The sequence below is a fragment of the Nymphalis io genome, chromosome 23 (genome assembly GCF_905147045.1).
Source record: "Nymphalis io chromosome 23, ilAglIoxx1.1, whole genome shotgun sequence".
In the NCBI taxonomy this organism is placed as follows: Eukaryota; Metazoa; Arthropoda; class Insecta; order Lepidoptera; family Nymphalidae; genus Nymphalis; species Nymphalis io.
In genome coordinates this window covers 8,379,886-8,392,918 of record NC_065910.1, presented here as the reverse complement: position 1 = coordinate 8,392,918, position 13,033 = coordinate 8,379,886, and the positions used below count along the sequence as shown (strand labels likewise).

Below are 13,033 nucleotides of genomic sequence, written 5' to 3'. Positions count from 1 at the left end.
AAAAAAAAGTAGGTGTATGAGACTAATCATTTAAAGGTGGCTTTTTTTGGAATTGTCTAGTTGCTATTGGCCAGAATGGCCTCTACAGCGTCACCGGGCAGTGTGGGCGAGATGAACTCAACCGGATGTTTGGAGCCACACGAGGGGCCGGGAGACCGGACCTCGGCTTAGGACGCCATTGAAATAGGGAGGGAAATTTAAAGGTGGCGTTTTTTCATTGGACATATGAAACCCTAACATTGGCCGCAAACGCTGCATAATATTCACTTCGTATCTATCTCGAACACAATAGTCGTAAATATGAAGTTCTCTTCACAATGTTATAATGAATTCAAATATTGTAATTTTTTTATGAATATTTAAACTAATGAACCTGAGTTCAAAACAACTTTCAAAATCTCGCAATGTTAAGAATATTATAATCTTTAAAAAATAATTGTAAAATTGTTTATTTCAAATAAAATTTGTTTAACAGATGTGTTAAGGATTATTATAACTTAATATTTATTTGGACTCGTACATAATCTCTCATAGTAAGGATTTTGATAGAACTAAAAATATTGCTATCTCTTTCTCATGTAAGGGGTTAAACAGGATAGCAAATCTTGTCACGGTAGCATGCGAAAGCGATCCTATGGCGCTCCTCGTTAAGACGGAAAGGGTACCGATGGTTTTTTAGTGGGTATTCCGATGTTCGAGGCGCAATCGACACCTTGGACACCGGCGAGCACCACATACCCCCCCCCCCACCGCTCCCGTGGTGGAACCGCGTAAAGCGTTTTTCCAGCGTTAAAAAAAAGAAGAATAGCAAATCTAATTCAATTAAATTAAATAAAATTAATTAAGAGATTGTGTGACAGCGGAGTCGGTTCAAATTACATAATCTAATTTATACAAACTATCAAAACAAGATAAATATAGCAGAGCCAAGCCACCATGACATACGGTGCCGAAACGTGGACACTAACTGCGGGACTAGTGCACAAATTCAAAGTCGCTCAGCGTGCTATAAAGCGAGCTATGCTCGGAGTATCTTTGAAGGATAAGATCAGAAATGAGATTATCCGGAAAAGAACCGGAATCACCGACATAGCTTGCAAAATTAGCAGGCTGAAGTGGCAGTGGGCTGGTCACGTTTGTCGTAGGACCGATGGCCGTTGGAGCAGACGAGTCCTAGAGTGGAGACCGCAATCAGCAAGCGCAGCATAGGGCGCCCTCCAGCCAGGTGGACCGATGACCTTAAGAAGGTGGCGGGCACCAACTGGATGCGGAAGGCGGAAGACAGGGATCTTTGGCGCACCTTGGGAGAGGCCTATGTTCAGCAGTGGACAATGATTGGCTGTTGATTGATCAAAACAAGAATGTGTTCAGATATCGTCATGGCTACGCACAAGTCCCGTATCTTTTTATTTTATAAATGTACCCCGTTTGCAGTATCTATATTGTATTAGGATTATTATTAAAAACTTATAAAACCTCATCTGAAATATTCAAAATACAATTTCTAAGAGACAGATAGATGAAACAGCAACGACCAATCAGAAGGGGAAAGCGAAACATCTGACAGGTCGGTAATGTCGGTTCTGTTTTACCGACAGTAAGTCGCCTACAAAAAAATCAATAATTTGAACAATCAAGTCTGTTTTGTGTTTTTAGAAGAATTTTCGTTTTAAATTAAGAAAAATGATGCAGGAATACGACGACGATTTCTTCTTCGAAGAGGACAAAATGTATGTCAAAGTTTAAAATTACTTTAAAATGTTATCGCAAAACCTTATCAGTGTTTCCCGTATGTTACAATTGTTTAGTTTTAGTTGTGTATTTTGTGGTGCAGGAGCGTTTGTCATCGGACACAATATTTAAAGGAACCAAAATACTACACCAACGATATGTTTGAGGACAGAATGTAATTATTTTCAACATTTTTTTTTAATTTGTTATTTTGTAAACGTAATTCGTAAAGTCGACTGAATTTTGTAGTGATTAAAGTCGTAATTGATGACTAGATTATAAAAATAATTAAATAAAATTAAAATTTAACTAGTTTTATGTAGACAATTTAAAATTACATGATAAATAATTTATTTATTTCAAATTGAATTGCGTTAATTATATTAAATATTCTTAAGTCTAGTTTTAAAGTAGAACCTATTTGCAACCTAGCCGTAATTATAGGTAGGTGTATCGTAACATATTTAATTAATAATCTTATAAAACGAAATATCAATCGGTTTAATTATTTTAAAAACAAACAAAGAACTAACTTTCTAAATCTATAAACATCTTTTACCGCTTAATTTAATTTTAATTTTATTTCTGTTTAGTAAATCCAAACATGGAAATTTAAAAACGTCTCTTTCGTTATCTGTTGACAGGTAAGTTTAAAAATAATAAATATTGAATTTTATACTACGTAACTTTTTTTTTTAAACTTTGTTCTTGTTAATTTATGTACAGTGTATTATTAACAATGGAAGATACTAAAACAACAGGATGCGATGGAAAATCAGAAGAGTAAGTAATGTTTTTATTTATTTTAAATAAATAGGAAAACCTTTTTGCGTCGGAAACTTTTCACCCAAATGTTACATATACAGTCTTTTCCAATCGAAGGAGTAGATATAAACAAACCTTAGATATTCCATTTGCTAATAGCTCTACCATATTATGTATTACAAACAGTTTTTGTTTAATATATTTTTCTTTATATATAATACAGCTCTATTTAACTTAACTACTTACATCGACTTTAGTTTCACTTACAAAGTTCCGATAGCAATTCGCCGACACTCAAAACGTTATTTTTCTAATCCAAAATGAACCTCACAGATCATTTTAAATCTCGCTTGATATGGCTTCAATTAATGTTTTTTTGTCTTTACTGCTAATAATTGTGGTTGGAATAGGCTATAGACACGTTGCACTAAAACTTTACCTTGAAATGTATACTGGATGATTTTAACACTCAATAAATTGTTAAATATTATTGTCAAAAATTAAAAAAAAGTTATTAAAGCACAGTAACACACAGTTAATATATTATGTCAAAATGCTGAATAAAAGTTTAAGGTATAATATAGAAGTTTTGAATATAATTTTGATTCAATAAAAGTTAATACTGTAGACGGTTCCCAGGCTTTTTCGAATAGCACCACTAAATTTATTGAAATATATAACATAATTCATATTCAATAAGGGCCGATTCATTGCCAGTTAACTTTTTTATGTCTTAGCTTACAGTTAAATTTATAGAATTGGTTTGCCTCAGTTTTCAGATTGAAAATCGGCTAAATTACTCCATAAGATAAAAAATTAAACTGTAAAATGTTTCGCGAACGTCACGCTAAATCTAGTTGACCGATTATGATGGAACTTTTCCTGCTTATAAGTTTATAATTCGACTTAAACTCGATACATATATATGAGCAACATAATAAACTAAAACCTTCGCGGACGAGACAGAAAACATATAATTGAATAATATTTATTTTGACGAGCCGGTTGGCGTGGTTGGTAGATACTTGCCTTTCACGCTGAAGGTTGTGGGTTCGATTCCCACCCAGGACAGATATTTTTGTGCATGAACATGTCTGTTGCTCCTGAGTCTGGATGTAATTATCTATATAAGTATGTATTTACAAAAGAAAAGTAGTATATGTAGTATATCAGTTGTCTGGTTTCCATAGTACAAGCTTAGTACAAGCTTAATTTGGGATCAGATGGCCGTGTGGGAAAAATGTCCCAGGATATTATTATTATATATGTTGATACGATAAGGTATTTAGTTTCATAATTAATATTAACCAATAACCGTAAATTCTTATATATTTTTAGACAAATACAAGATCAGGATAACCCGGATTGCATTTTCAACGATATGCGTCAAGAGAGATTTATGATTCAGCACCAGAACCTTATGTAAGTTCTAGAAGAATCCGCGTGTGATATCGAGCTAAGAGCTACCTAAACTAATCACTTGTAATTTATATAAAGCTACTTTTATTAATAAGTATTTTTTTTCAGAGTAAATGACGTTACTTATTGACACATTTTTTTTTTAATTATAATGATTGTCTGTTTAAATGATGACTCTTTCTTTCATTAATGATGATAGAAAAGAGATAAATCAGTATGTAAATTCAACTTTTAGGTGGGGAATTGGAGGGGTAACTTCGGGCAGTTAGTAATATCGTATATAATACGTAAACTCAAATGTAATTTAAATTCGATACGTCAAATGTTTATTTTAAATCAATCAATTTTCAAAACGATAACTTTCCATTCTATAAATAATGGAATTATTATATTAGATTGTCTGATCTTATAAATCTCATGCAAAAAAGGTTAAGACTTTGAAGTGATTAATCGACAGGTCGATTTCATGAAGAGCCTTGGAAGAAATAAACCTACAATTGAAAAAAAAATTAATTGTGGGTTCGTTCAGATAATCCTGATGGATTTTTATTTAGCAGTTGAACGACTGAAATCGACTGGATTATTCGCAGTATTAGGCGACTTTAAAATGTTATTTATCCATAAATAAAATTCAATGGTAGTTACTAGCAGCTTGGATTTACATTGCTTGTGAAATAATATATTTTATCGTATAAATAAACATTAAATAAGCTTTTCGTTTTTTATTCTAATCACCCGCTCCCTCTAAATACAATAAGTCACAGGCCAGATGTCCGATTTCTATTACGTATATTTTGGCTATTACATTATCTAATGCTAGCGCCACACATAGTTTACTAAACTAGTTATAATATCTCTAGTAATGTAATATATATTGCTATTATTCCGTAGATTTTGTTAGATGTTCTGAATTATAATATAAGCAACACGTGTATTTATTGACGTATTTAAATCTATAGTATTATTTGTAAAAGCATTATCGAAATTAAATATTACAAATCATATATTATGTATTATTAAATTAAAATAAATAAGTATTTTATATGTACCGGTAAAGGTTTGTAAAGGAAGTAATGTTATTGTTTTTTTTTTAATATCAATGTATATAATACTTTAGTTTGCCTGTTCGTAATATTTCAGGGGAATGACGGTGACGTCAGGAAGTGTGGTTCTAAATAAAGACGAGAAAAACCTCATCGGTATCAGTATAGGTGGTGGAGCACCTTTATGCCCTTGCTTATATATTGTACAGGTAAATATTTGTGCATCGAATTTGAAGTAAACATTTCCATAATATATAGCAAGGTCCTCGTGGCCGATTTCGGTCTCGATATCTATTTACAACGGAGAATAATTAATTACCAAGAAGATATAATAACGCTAGTGTGTGCACAGGACACACGTGCGCTGTCTTTTCTCGCACTCTCATAATCCGATGGGATAGTAAACACATACAACACATATATAGACGGAAAAAGCGTCAAATTTAATTAAGTCATTTCTCTTTATGCGCTGCGGAAATGTATATAGCAAATTTGTACAAGTTGAAAAAGATCTCTCTTTCGTTACAACCCATCTTAGGTGCATTCTGACGTCGACGGCGTCCTAGGCCGAGGTCATGCCTCACAGGAGGAGCCCTTAGAGCGCGCATATTTAGAACCATATTGTTATATATATAACTGTGACGTCGATGACGTCGAAGCCATTTGGGCCAGAAGCAATCGTTTCCAAAAAAAAATGTTGAAAGTAACAATTTACAATTTATAAATCCAGATCAATAATATATTTAAGTTTTTCAGATATTTGATAACACACCCGCAGCTAAAGATGGTATACTACAGAGTGGTGATGAACTTGTTGGCGTTAACGGTCAGAGCGTCAAGGGGAAGACTAAAGTCGAAGTCGCCAAAATGATACAATCTGCCAAGGTACAAGTTACACATAAATAATAAAAACAATTATATGTATATAACAAATACATACATATTATACGAACGCACTGCAAACGTCATTCCGGCTAAGGCAATGTACGTAGTTTGAGAAGTAAGCGCACATTACAGACATACATAGCAATCTTAGATTCTTATAGTAGCAGCGCTCCTCTTGTTTGTGTGTGTGTGTCTGTATGTGTTAATCTCTTCTCTTTTAAAGAATGAAAGATACATGAAAAAAGGCTGTAATTTATAGAACGAAACGAAAACGAACGTAACCAGGCAATGGAGCACGAGATGGTATACTGAAAATAGACATTGGCGATATTAAAAAAAAAATAAGATATTTTATAACTTGTGCCTGTAATTACACTGACTCACTTACTCTTCAAACAGGAGCAATATATAGTACTGCTGTATGGTGGTAGAATATGTTATGATAATTAGCTAAGAATTTGATATGAACCTTATCATTCCTCAGGAAACTGTTACCATAAACTATAACAAACTCCACGCAGATCCAAAACAAGGCAAATCTCTGGATATTATAATGAAGAAGATGAAGCATAGACTTGTGGAGAATATGTCGACAGGCACAGCAGATGCATTAGGTCTATCTAGGGCTATACTCTGTAACGACACGCTGGTAGCGAAGCTGAATGAAATGAGAGATACGGAGACAACGTATAAGAGATTGGTAGAACATGCCAAAAGGTAATATGAGAATTTCATAAGGAGATTTGGAGAATAGTACTTGGAGAATACATATTGAGGCCACGGCGGCCAATCTCAAGAGAGATTAGCCAACTACGCAGGACATATTATAGTGTACAAGTGCCTGCGCAGACACAGGTGCAGTCTCTATTCCCTAACTCTCATAATCCGATGGGACGGCAATCCGTCACCACCGGAAAGAGTTCAGGTGCAGGACCAACGGCTTAACGTTCTTCCCGAGACACGGGAGTGAACACACTTCCAACTCTCTGACTATATAGAGGTTTCAGTTTATTTTTTTATTAAAAATTGGCTAACGTTCAAATTCACAAATATTTCAAAAAATATTGTCATCATAATCTTTTCACAGATTGGCAAATATTTTATTGCATTTATTTATTTCCTTAAAAATTGAAAAAGGATAAAATATTCAAATAAATATTTCAGAATGCTCAAATCATATTTTGATGTTCTGCAAACTTACAAATCATTGGGGGATATTTTTGCGACTATCGGTGTCAGGGAACCTCAAGCCAGAGCCTCAGAAGCTTTTACCAAATTTGGATCCTACCACAGATTACTCGAGAGAGACGGAATCAAAATGTTGAAGACCTTGAAGCCAGTGAGACACTTTTATTATTCATTAGGGCTTAATTTGGTTTAAAAATACTTCTACCATAAAAAGTACAAATCTTTACTCACATTTTTTTTTAAACAGCTAATTCGAATCGTAATTCATATTTTTTAGAAATTAAAACGATTTTGCCAATTTTTTATATTTGTAGATCCTAGCAGATATGGGTACATACTTGCACAAAGCTATTCCTGATACAAAGCTAACGATACGCAAATACGCAGACACGAAATTCGAATATCTATCATATTGCTTGAAAGTCAAAGAAATGGACGACGAGGAATATGGATACAACGCTATACAGGAACCATTGTATAGGGTCGAAACCGGTAATTACGAATATAGGTAATGTCCCATTCAATCACTTACTTCGTTAATTTATTTGTTCATTTGTTTATTCATTATTTTCATTCAAGATTGATCCTCCGTTGCCGTCAAGAAGCTAGGAACAGGTTCGCAAGATTAAGATCAGATGTTCTGGTTAAATTAGAACTTCTAGACAACAAGAAGACTCAAGACGTAGCTTATCAGCTGAGAAGATTCATTCAAGGATTAGCAGTTTATCTAAAGTGAGTCACCTTAATCAGTGCCGTATTTTTTAAAGAAAATGAAGCAGTCGCTTTAGGTGACAAGTGGCAAGAGGCGCAAAGATGCTACTGAAAATTTTAATAAAACTGTAGACATTTTAGGAGGTACAAGTTTTTCCTAGTAAGTGGTAGTCATGCATACAGTGGTCGAGGCTTCAATAATGTCTCCAATAATGGGGAACAAAAGGACGCCGATCTCACTCTACCCTAATAAAGGCAGTGACCTAAATTGCACAACAAATACACTTTTTATACACCCTATTGAAATTGGCATTGTAGTATAACTATTTGTTGTACCATGTATGGCTTACCACAAAATGTAAAGGTAGCTTTCACGGCACGTCTTTCCGTGGATTATTCTCAAGACCGTGACAGCCATGCAACGCACCGACGCTCTTGGTATTGGTGCGTGTCAGTCTGTGTGGGTCTTGAAATTCGAAACCATTTTATCATTTCAAAATGCAAACTTGAAGATAATGTATCGCTGCCCAACCGCTCCTTTGAAATTACCGACCCACAGCCGAACCGACGTACCGCGGACTTATCTGCAATTCCACAGACTGTACTCTTCACCGTGCTTCGGCGCGGGCAACACACACCGTGAAAGGAACCTTGAGATGTTATATCCCATGTTAGGATTCAGCAGTAATCATCTTGACTTATAAAAACATTTTTAAGTCAAGAATTTGGCCCACACCCGACGTGTTGGATTATTTTTCATATTGCTTCGTTCTATTGCTTAGAAAAAGAACGTTACACGCTGTTACTAACTCTTATTGCTGTATTTTGTTTGAGATTTATATATATAATGCTGACGAAAAAAAACATAGACACGTGGCAATTAATATTATTTTCATAAATGGTTCTCGTACATAACAAAGTTTGTCATCTAATTTACTTACAATTCCTAGCAGTTTCTATGAATAGAATAAAAAACGATCATTTCTATTTTATTACAGTGAAACGGTTGAACATTTGAAGGAGAATTCTTCTTTATTCCCTGTCGAAGTTGATCTATCACAGAACGCCTTCCAGTACAAATCTACAGCACAGATTATACAAGTATGTATAAAAATAAATATGTGTAACAAAAATGGTCAAGTCTTTTAAGATCATTCAATCAAGCCACCTGGTGACGAAACTTGTAACTAGATTGAGATATAAGTTTAAATAAAAAATCAAACGATACACAACCAAACAAGACATCCAAACCGATTGTGATAAACCCGGGTAAATCCGAATAAACCCGTGTCACCCATGTCACGTGTCTTTGTATTACATAGACAATAATGGCTTTGATCTTAAATTCTTTCATAAAAATCACTTACTATAAATATAACTCGCTTATTTATACGTTATAGACATATTCTACGGCCAAACAGCAATACTTTGTATTGGTATGTTCCGGTTTTAAGGTTGAGTGTGCTAGTGTAAGTAAAGGCACAGGGGACATGACATCGTAGTTGGTGACTACTTAAGGGGTGCTTAATATTTCTAAAAATACAAATGTCTATGGATAGTGGTGACCACATACGATCAAACCTATTTGCCAGTCTGCCTACCTTTTTGAAACAAAAAGAAGTTATAATATAATATGATAATTTAAATCCTCTTCATGTGTATTTAAATTATCATCTCAGTATCCATAAGACGAATTCTACTCCAGTGGTTTTAAAATAATTATTTGGTGTGACTCTACTAATGTTCTTTTTGGCGACAAGCTTCCCTGCAGTTATATTTATTTTGATATTATGATTACGTTGTAACGCAATCATTAAAATATGGATATACAAATAAGTGTATTAGCTTGTTTTTTGTAAATATAAATAATATTATAAAAATATGTTACTTGATAATAATTCCCCTTAAAGCGAAAAAAATCTCATAATATGCGTTGGAAAGCTAATATAATGGATAAAATGCGATTGCACTTAGCTGAAATGGCAATATTAAAATGAATGTTTGAAGTGTGTATATGTAGAAAAAAAAATGTAAAAAAAAAACAAACTTTAACTAAATGGATTATAAAGGTATATATATATACATCTTTTGCCCCAATAAAAATATCCCTTAGCTTTGTTAATAACTAAAATAAGACAAGAGAAATTTTAATTGTATCAAGTAAAATTATAAATGCAACATTGATGGCTTAGCTGAGATTTTGTATCGATTTTTGCACAATTTCCCATTGAAGCTTTATCTTTTTACTATAGGACAGTCAAGATGACGACGAAGAAATTGAGTTCGGTAAGGAAATACAAGAATATCACGATGTATCTGACGACGAATCGAAAGATAATAAAGCGGCGAACCGTCGTCAGGATCAAGACAAAGATACAACCGACTCATCTGATCAATTGCTTCCCGATTTGACAGCTAGCCTTGACGTTGACAGCAACGTCAAAACTGACAGTGACAACTTAAAGTTATTAACAGAGTTAGGGTTGGCGGACACTAAGACGGATGATTTTGGCGATTTCCAAAACGGTCTCGACGATTTTCTTAAAAATAAAACCGAAACGGAAGACGTTTTTGATAAGTTGTTAAATGACTTAAACATTGGTCAATAAATATTGAATTGGTAAATAAAGTGACGTTTATTAATAAAAATATTAACGTCATTTATTTTTTTGGTAAAATTCAATCAAAGCTACTGAAATATTCTTGATGAAACCCTTATTTATCTTTTAGTGTAAGCTAAATTTATTCAACAAATAAAAATCTATTCGGATGTTTTTGTTGTTGGTTTTTCTTTTATATAATTTCTCACATTTTAAAATACTTTTGAACATGTTATTTTAATAATAAATAACATATTTGGTGTTATAATGTCTAGTCCTGTAATTAATATAAATATTTATAATAAATGTATACACAGTTTTATAAAAGGCTTTTATTTACACACACAATAAAAATATAACATTTATTTTGTACTAATTAATTATATTCCGAATACTTAACGACATTTGGATTCACAAAAATACTAAAGATCACAAATAGGCGTGCATTTCTCCAACCTATTCACGTCAAAATAACCATAGATTGAAATATCAGTTCATAATTATTAATTTATAAAAGGCAAGCCTTTTTACATAATTTCACGTTTATTTCGTAATTTAGAAATAATACGTGCAATGCTAAGAATCCTTTTCTTGAAGCAAGAATAGTAGGCTAACAATAATTTTAAATTATTAAGTCTTATTTAATTTGATTGTAAAAAACATCCGCCGTAAACATGTCACCAAACAAATTGTAAGAATATTACTTAAAAATTAAGATCACCACAAAATTAAACCAATTACTGTTAGTGTTCATGTTTTACAAATAAGTTGCCGATAAAAAATTTATCCTGAGATATTTAATCACTAAAAAGAGCCATTTACACATTTTAAATGTGCTCAAAATGCTCAAAATGATGATAATGCACCGGAGCGGGCTTGTGATGCGGTTCGAAATAATGTTTTAGTCTCTCTATTTGGTGAGGATCCACGACCAATGGGGTTTTCTTCGAATAATGTTCGTGAACGTAATGTTTATGGGCGTATGGTAATAGATGTGTGACGTCCAACTGGTGGAGCTTCTTCAAGTCAATCTCTTGTTTCAACTTGTGCAGTTTAGTGACAGCCTTCTCTTTCAATGTTTTTAAGCCAGCGTGTACTTTTTCCGTTATTTTGTCGAGTGTCAGCGTCGCTGTCGCCAACTGTACGGCGATGAGGAGTGTGATCTGGAAAACGTTGGAAATTGCCATTTGAAACATGATTTGTTATCACCGGTTTTTATCTGACGTCACAACTAACGGAATAATGCCTTCATAAGTTAAGCCAGGTTATTAATTCGTTTACTTTTTTGTATAGTATAAAACATTAACAGACTCACATTTATTAAATTAAGCGAATCGATCAGAACCCATCTGTTATTTAGGGCCTAAAAAAAGATTATAATGTTTGTGGTGATTTTTGGCACCGTCCATACAAAAAATTATAATATATTTATTTCTCACTCTGTTATGCATTTTCTGTTAGCTTTTAAGTCGTCTTCATAGTTTTATTTACTAATTTTTACAAACCTCCACCTATAACTTAAATCCAGTCCAAATCTAACCGACTGAGTTTAAATTTTTCCCACAATTATTTCTGCCCGCACAGTTGTTATAGCGTAGGTAGCAAATATAATAATTTGTTTAAAACTTCCGGCAAATAAACACTAGGCTTAAAGTATTTTTGATATTAATTTACTTAAGGATTCAAAACCGAAGTACTAAAATAAATAACACAATATTTCACCGAAGTCATTTCCAATCAATTTGAACATATATAATAATATCTCATTGTCACATATCTATGTATATATAAAAACAAAATATAGTTATAACATCATTTTAAAACAACGCATACGTATTTACCGAATTTGTTTTTTTTTTTACTAATTTCATTTAAATACAAACAAATTATTATACTTTGGTACTTAATAATTTCCCAAAACATAAACGGGCACAATTTTCCAATGAATTGCTTATTTATTATTATCCTGTTAAATAATGAATGTACTTACAAAAACATAAGCCTTCATTGTGTGTGATACTCAATACGATAAAATGTTGACTGGGCCGTCGAAATCATAGGCGTCTAATATAAAGTAGGGTTACTTTATGTTAATAATTACCTTGAGGTGTTATTCTGAAGAGATCCTTTTTACATCTACATTAGAAATATCTTTATATTCAATTTAATCCTGAAACGTTCTTATAAGTGTTTATAAAAGCCCTAATAGAGAATATTTTTATTTCGTGTTGCAAGTTAACATAATAAATTAAGAAGTAGTTATGTAAAATTAATTTTGATACGAGAAATTCGTAATGAATATGTAAATTCATCTTGTTCAACAAATTATATTTGGTACACAAAGTCCTTCGAGGCGGTATTTCCTTTGAAAAATAAAAATCTTATTTACATGAAAATAATTTTAATTAAGTTTGCGTAGTACAATCAAGGATCAAAAGTAAAATCCTGACAGCAAGTTCAAAATCACGTAAACATTAAAAATATACGCGCTCGGATGTAAACTGTTACACTGCAACTAATAAATCTCATTTAATTCTAAAAAAGGTTATCAAAGGTTTTTTTGTTAAGAAACGACTTAATTTTGATCTATTTTCGGTGCGTATTTTGACAAATACTAATGTACGTTCCAAACGAACACTGCCTGAATACATATAAACTTTTTATATATATGTAGTTGAAAAAGTATGTAAG

The 13,033-nt window shown here is 32.8% G+C and overlaps 1 protein-coding gene across 4 annotated transcripts; it reads left to right on the top strand.

The window, feature by feature from the left end:
- Positions 1-1,610: 1,610 nt before the first annotated feature.
- LOC126777515 (PRKCA-binding protein) lies at positions 1,611-10,436 on the top strand. Of its 4 annotated transcripts, XM_050500541.1 has the most exons (13): positions 1,611-1,730; positions 1,835-1,906; positions 2,325-2,375; positions 2,458-2,514; positions 3,835-3,918; positions 5,056-5,167; positions 5,715-5,843; positions 6,328-6,560; positions 7,008-7,182; positions 7,346-7,539; positions 7,611-7,763; positions 8,741-8,843; positions 9,995-10,436. In XM_050500541.1, exons 1-13 carry the CDS (start codon positions 1,684-1,686, stop codon positions 10,349-10,351), a joined length of 1,767 nt encoding a protein of 588 aa, XP_050356498.1. In that variant the 5' UTR covers positions 1,611-1,683; the 3' UTR covers positions 10,352-10,436. The 4 variants fall into 4 exon arrangements, with proteins under 4 accessions (XP_050356498.1, XP_050356500.1, XP_050356501.1 ...); XM_050500542.1 differs by lacking the exon at positions 1,835-1,906 and having other exon boundaries at positions 1,645-1,730; positions 9,995-10,435; XM_050500543.1 differs by lacking the exons at positions 2,325-2,375; positions 2,458-2,514; positions 3,835-3,918 and having other exon boundaries at positions 9,995-10,434.
- Positions 10,437-13,033: the final 2,597 nt, after the last annotated feature.

Bases quoted from the DNA above. Each gene is read 5' to 3' on its own strand.
- LOC126777515 (XM_050500541.1), top strand. From the start codon at position 1,684: ATGATGCAGGAATACGACGACGATTTCTTCTTCGAAGAGGACAAAAT. The intron at 5,844-6,327 runs GTACAAGTTACA...ATCATTCCTCAG, and splicing joins AAATGATACAATCTGCCAAG to GAAACTGTTACCATAAACTA. The intron at 7,540-7,610 runs GTAATGTCCCAT...TTTTCATTCAAG, and splicing joins ACCGGTAATTACGAATATAG to ATTGATCCTCCGTTGCCGTC.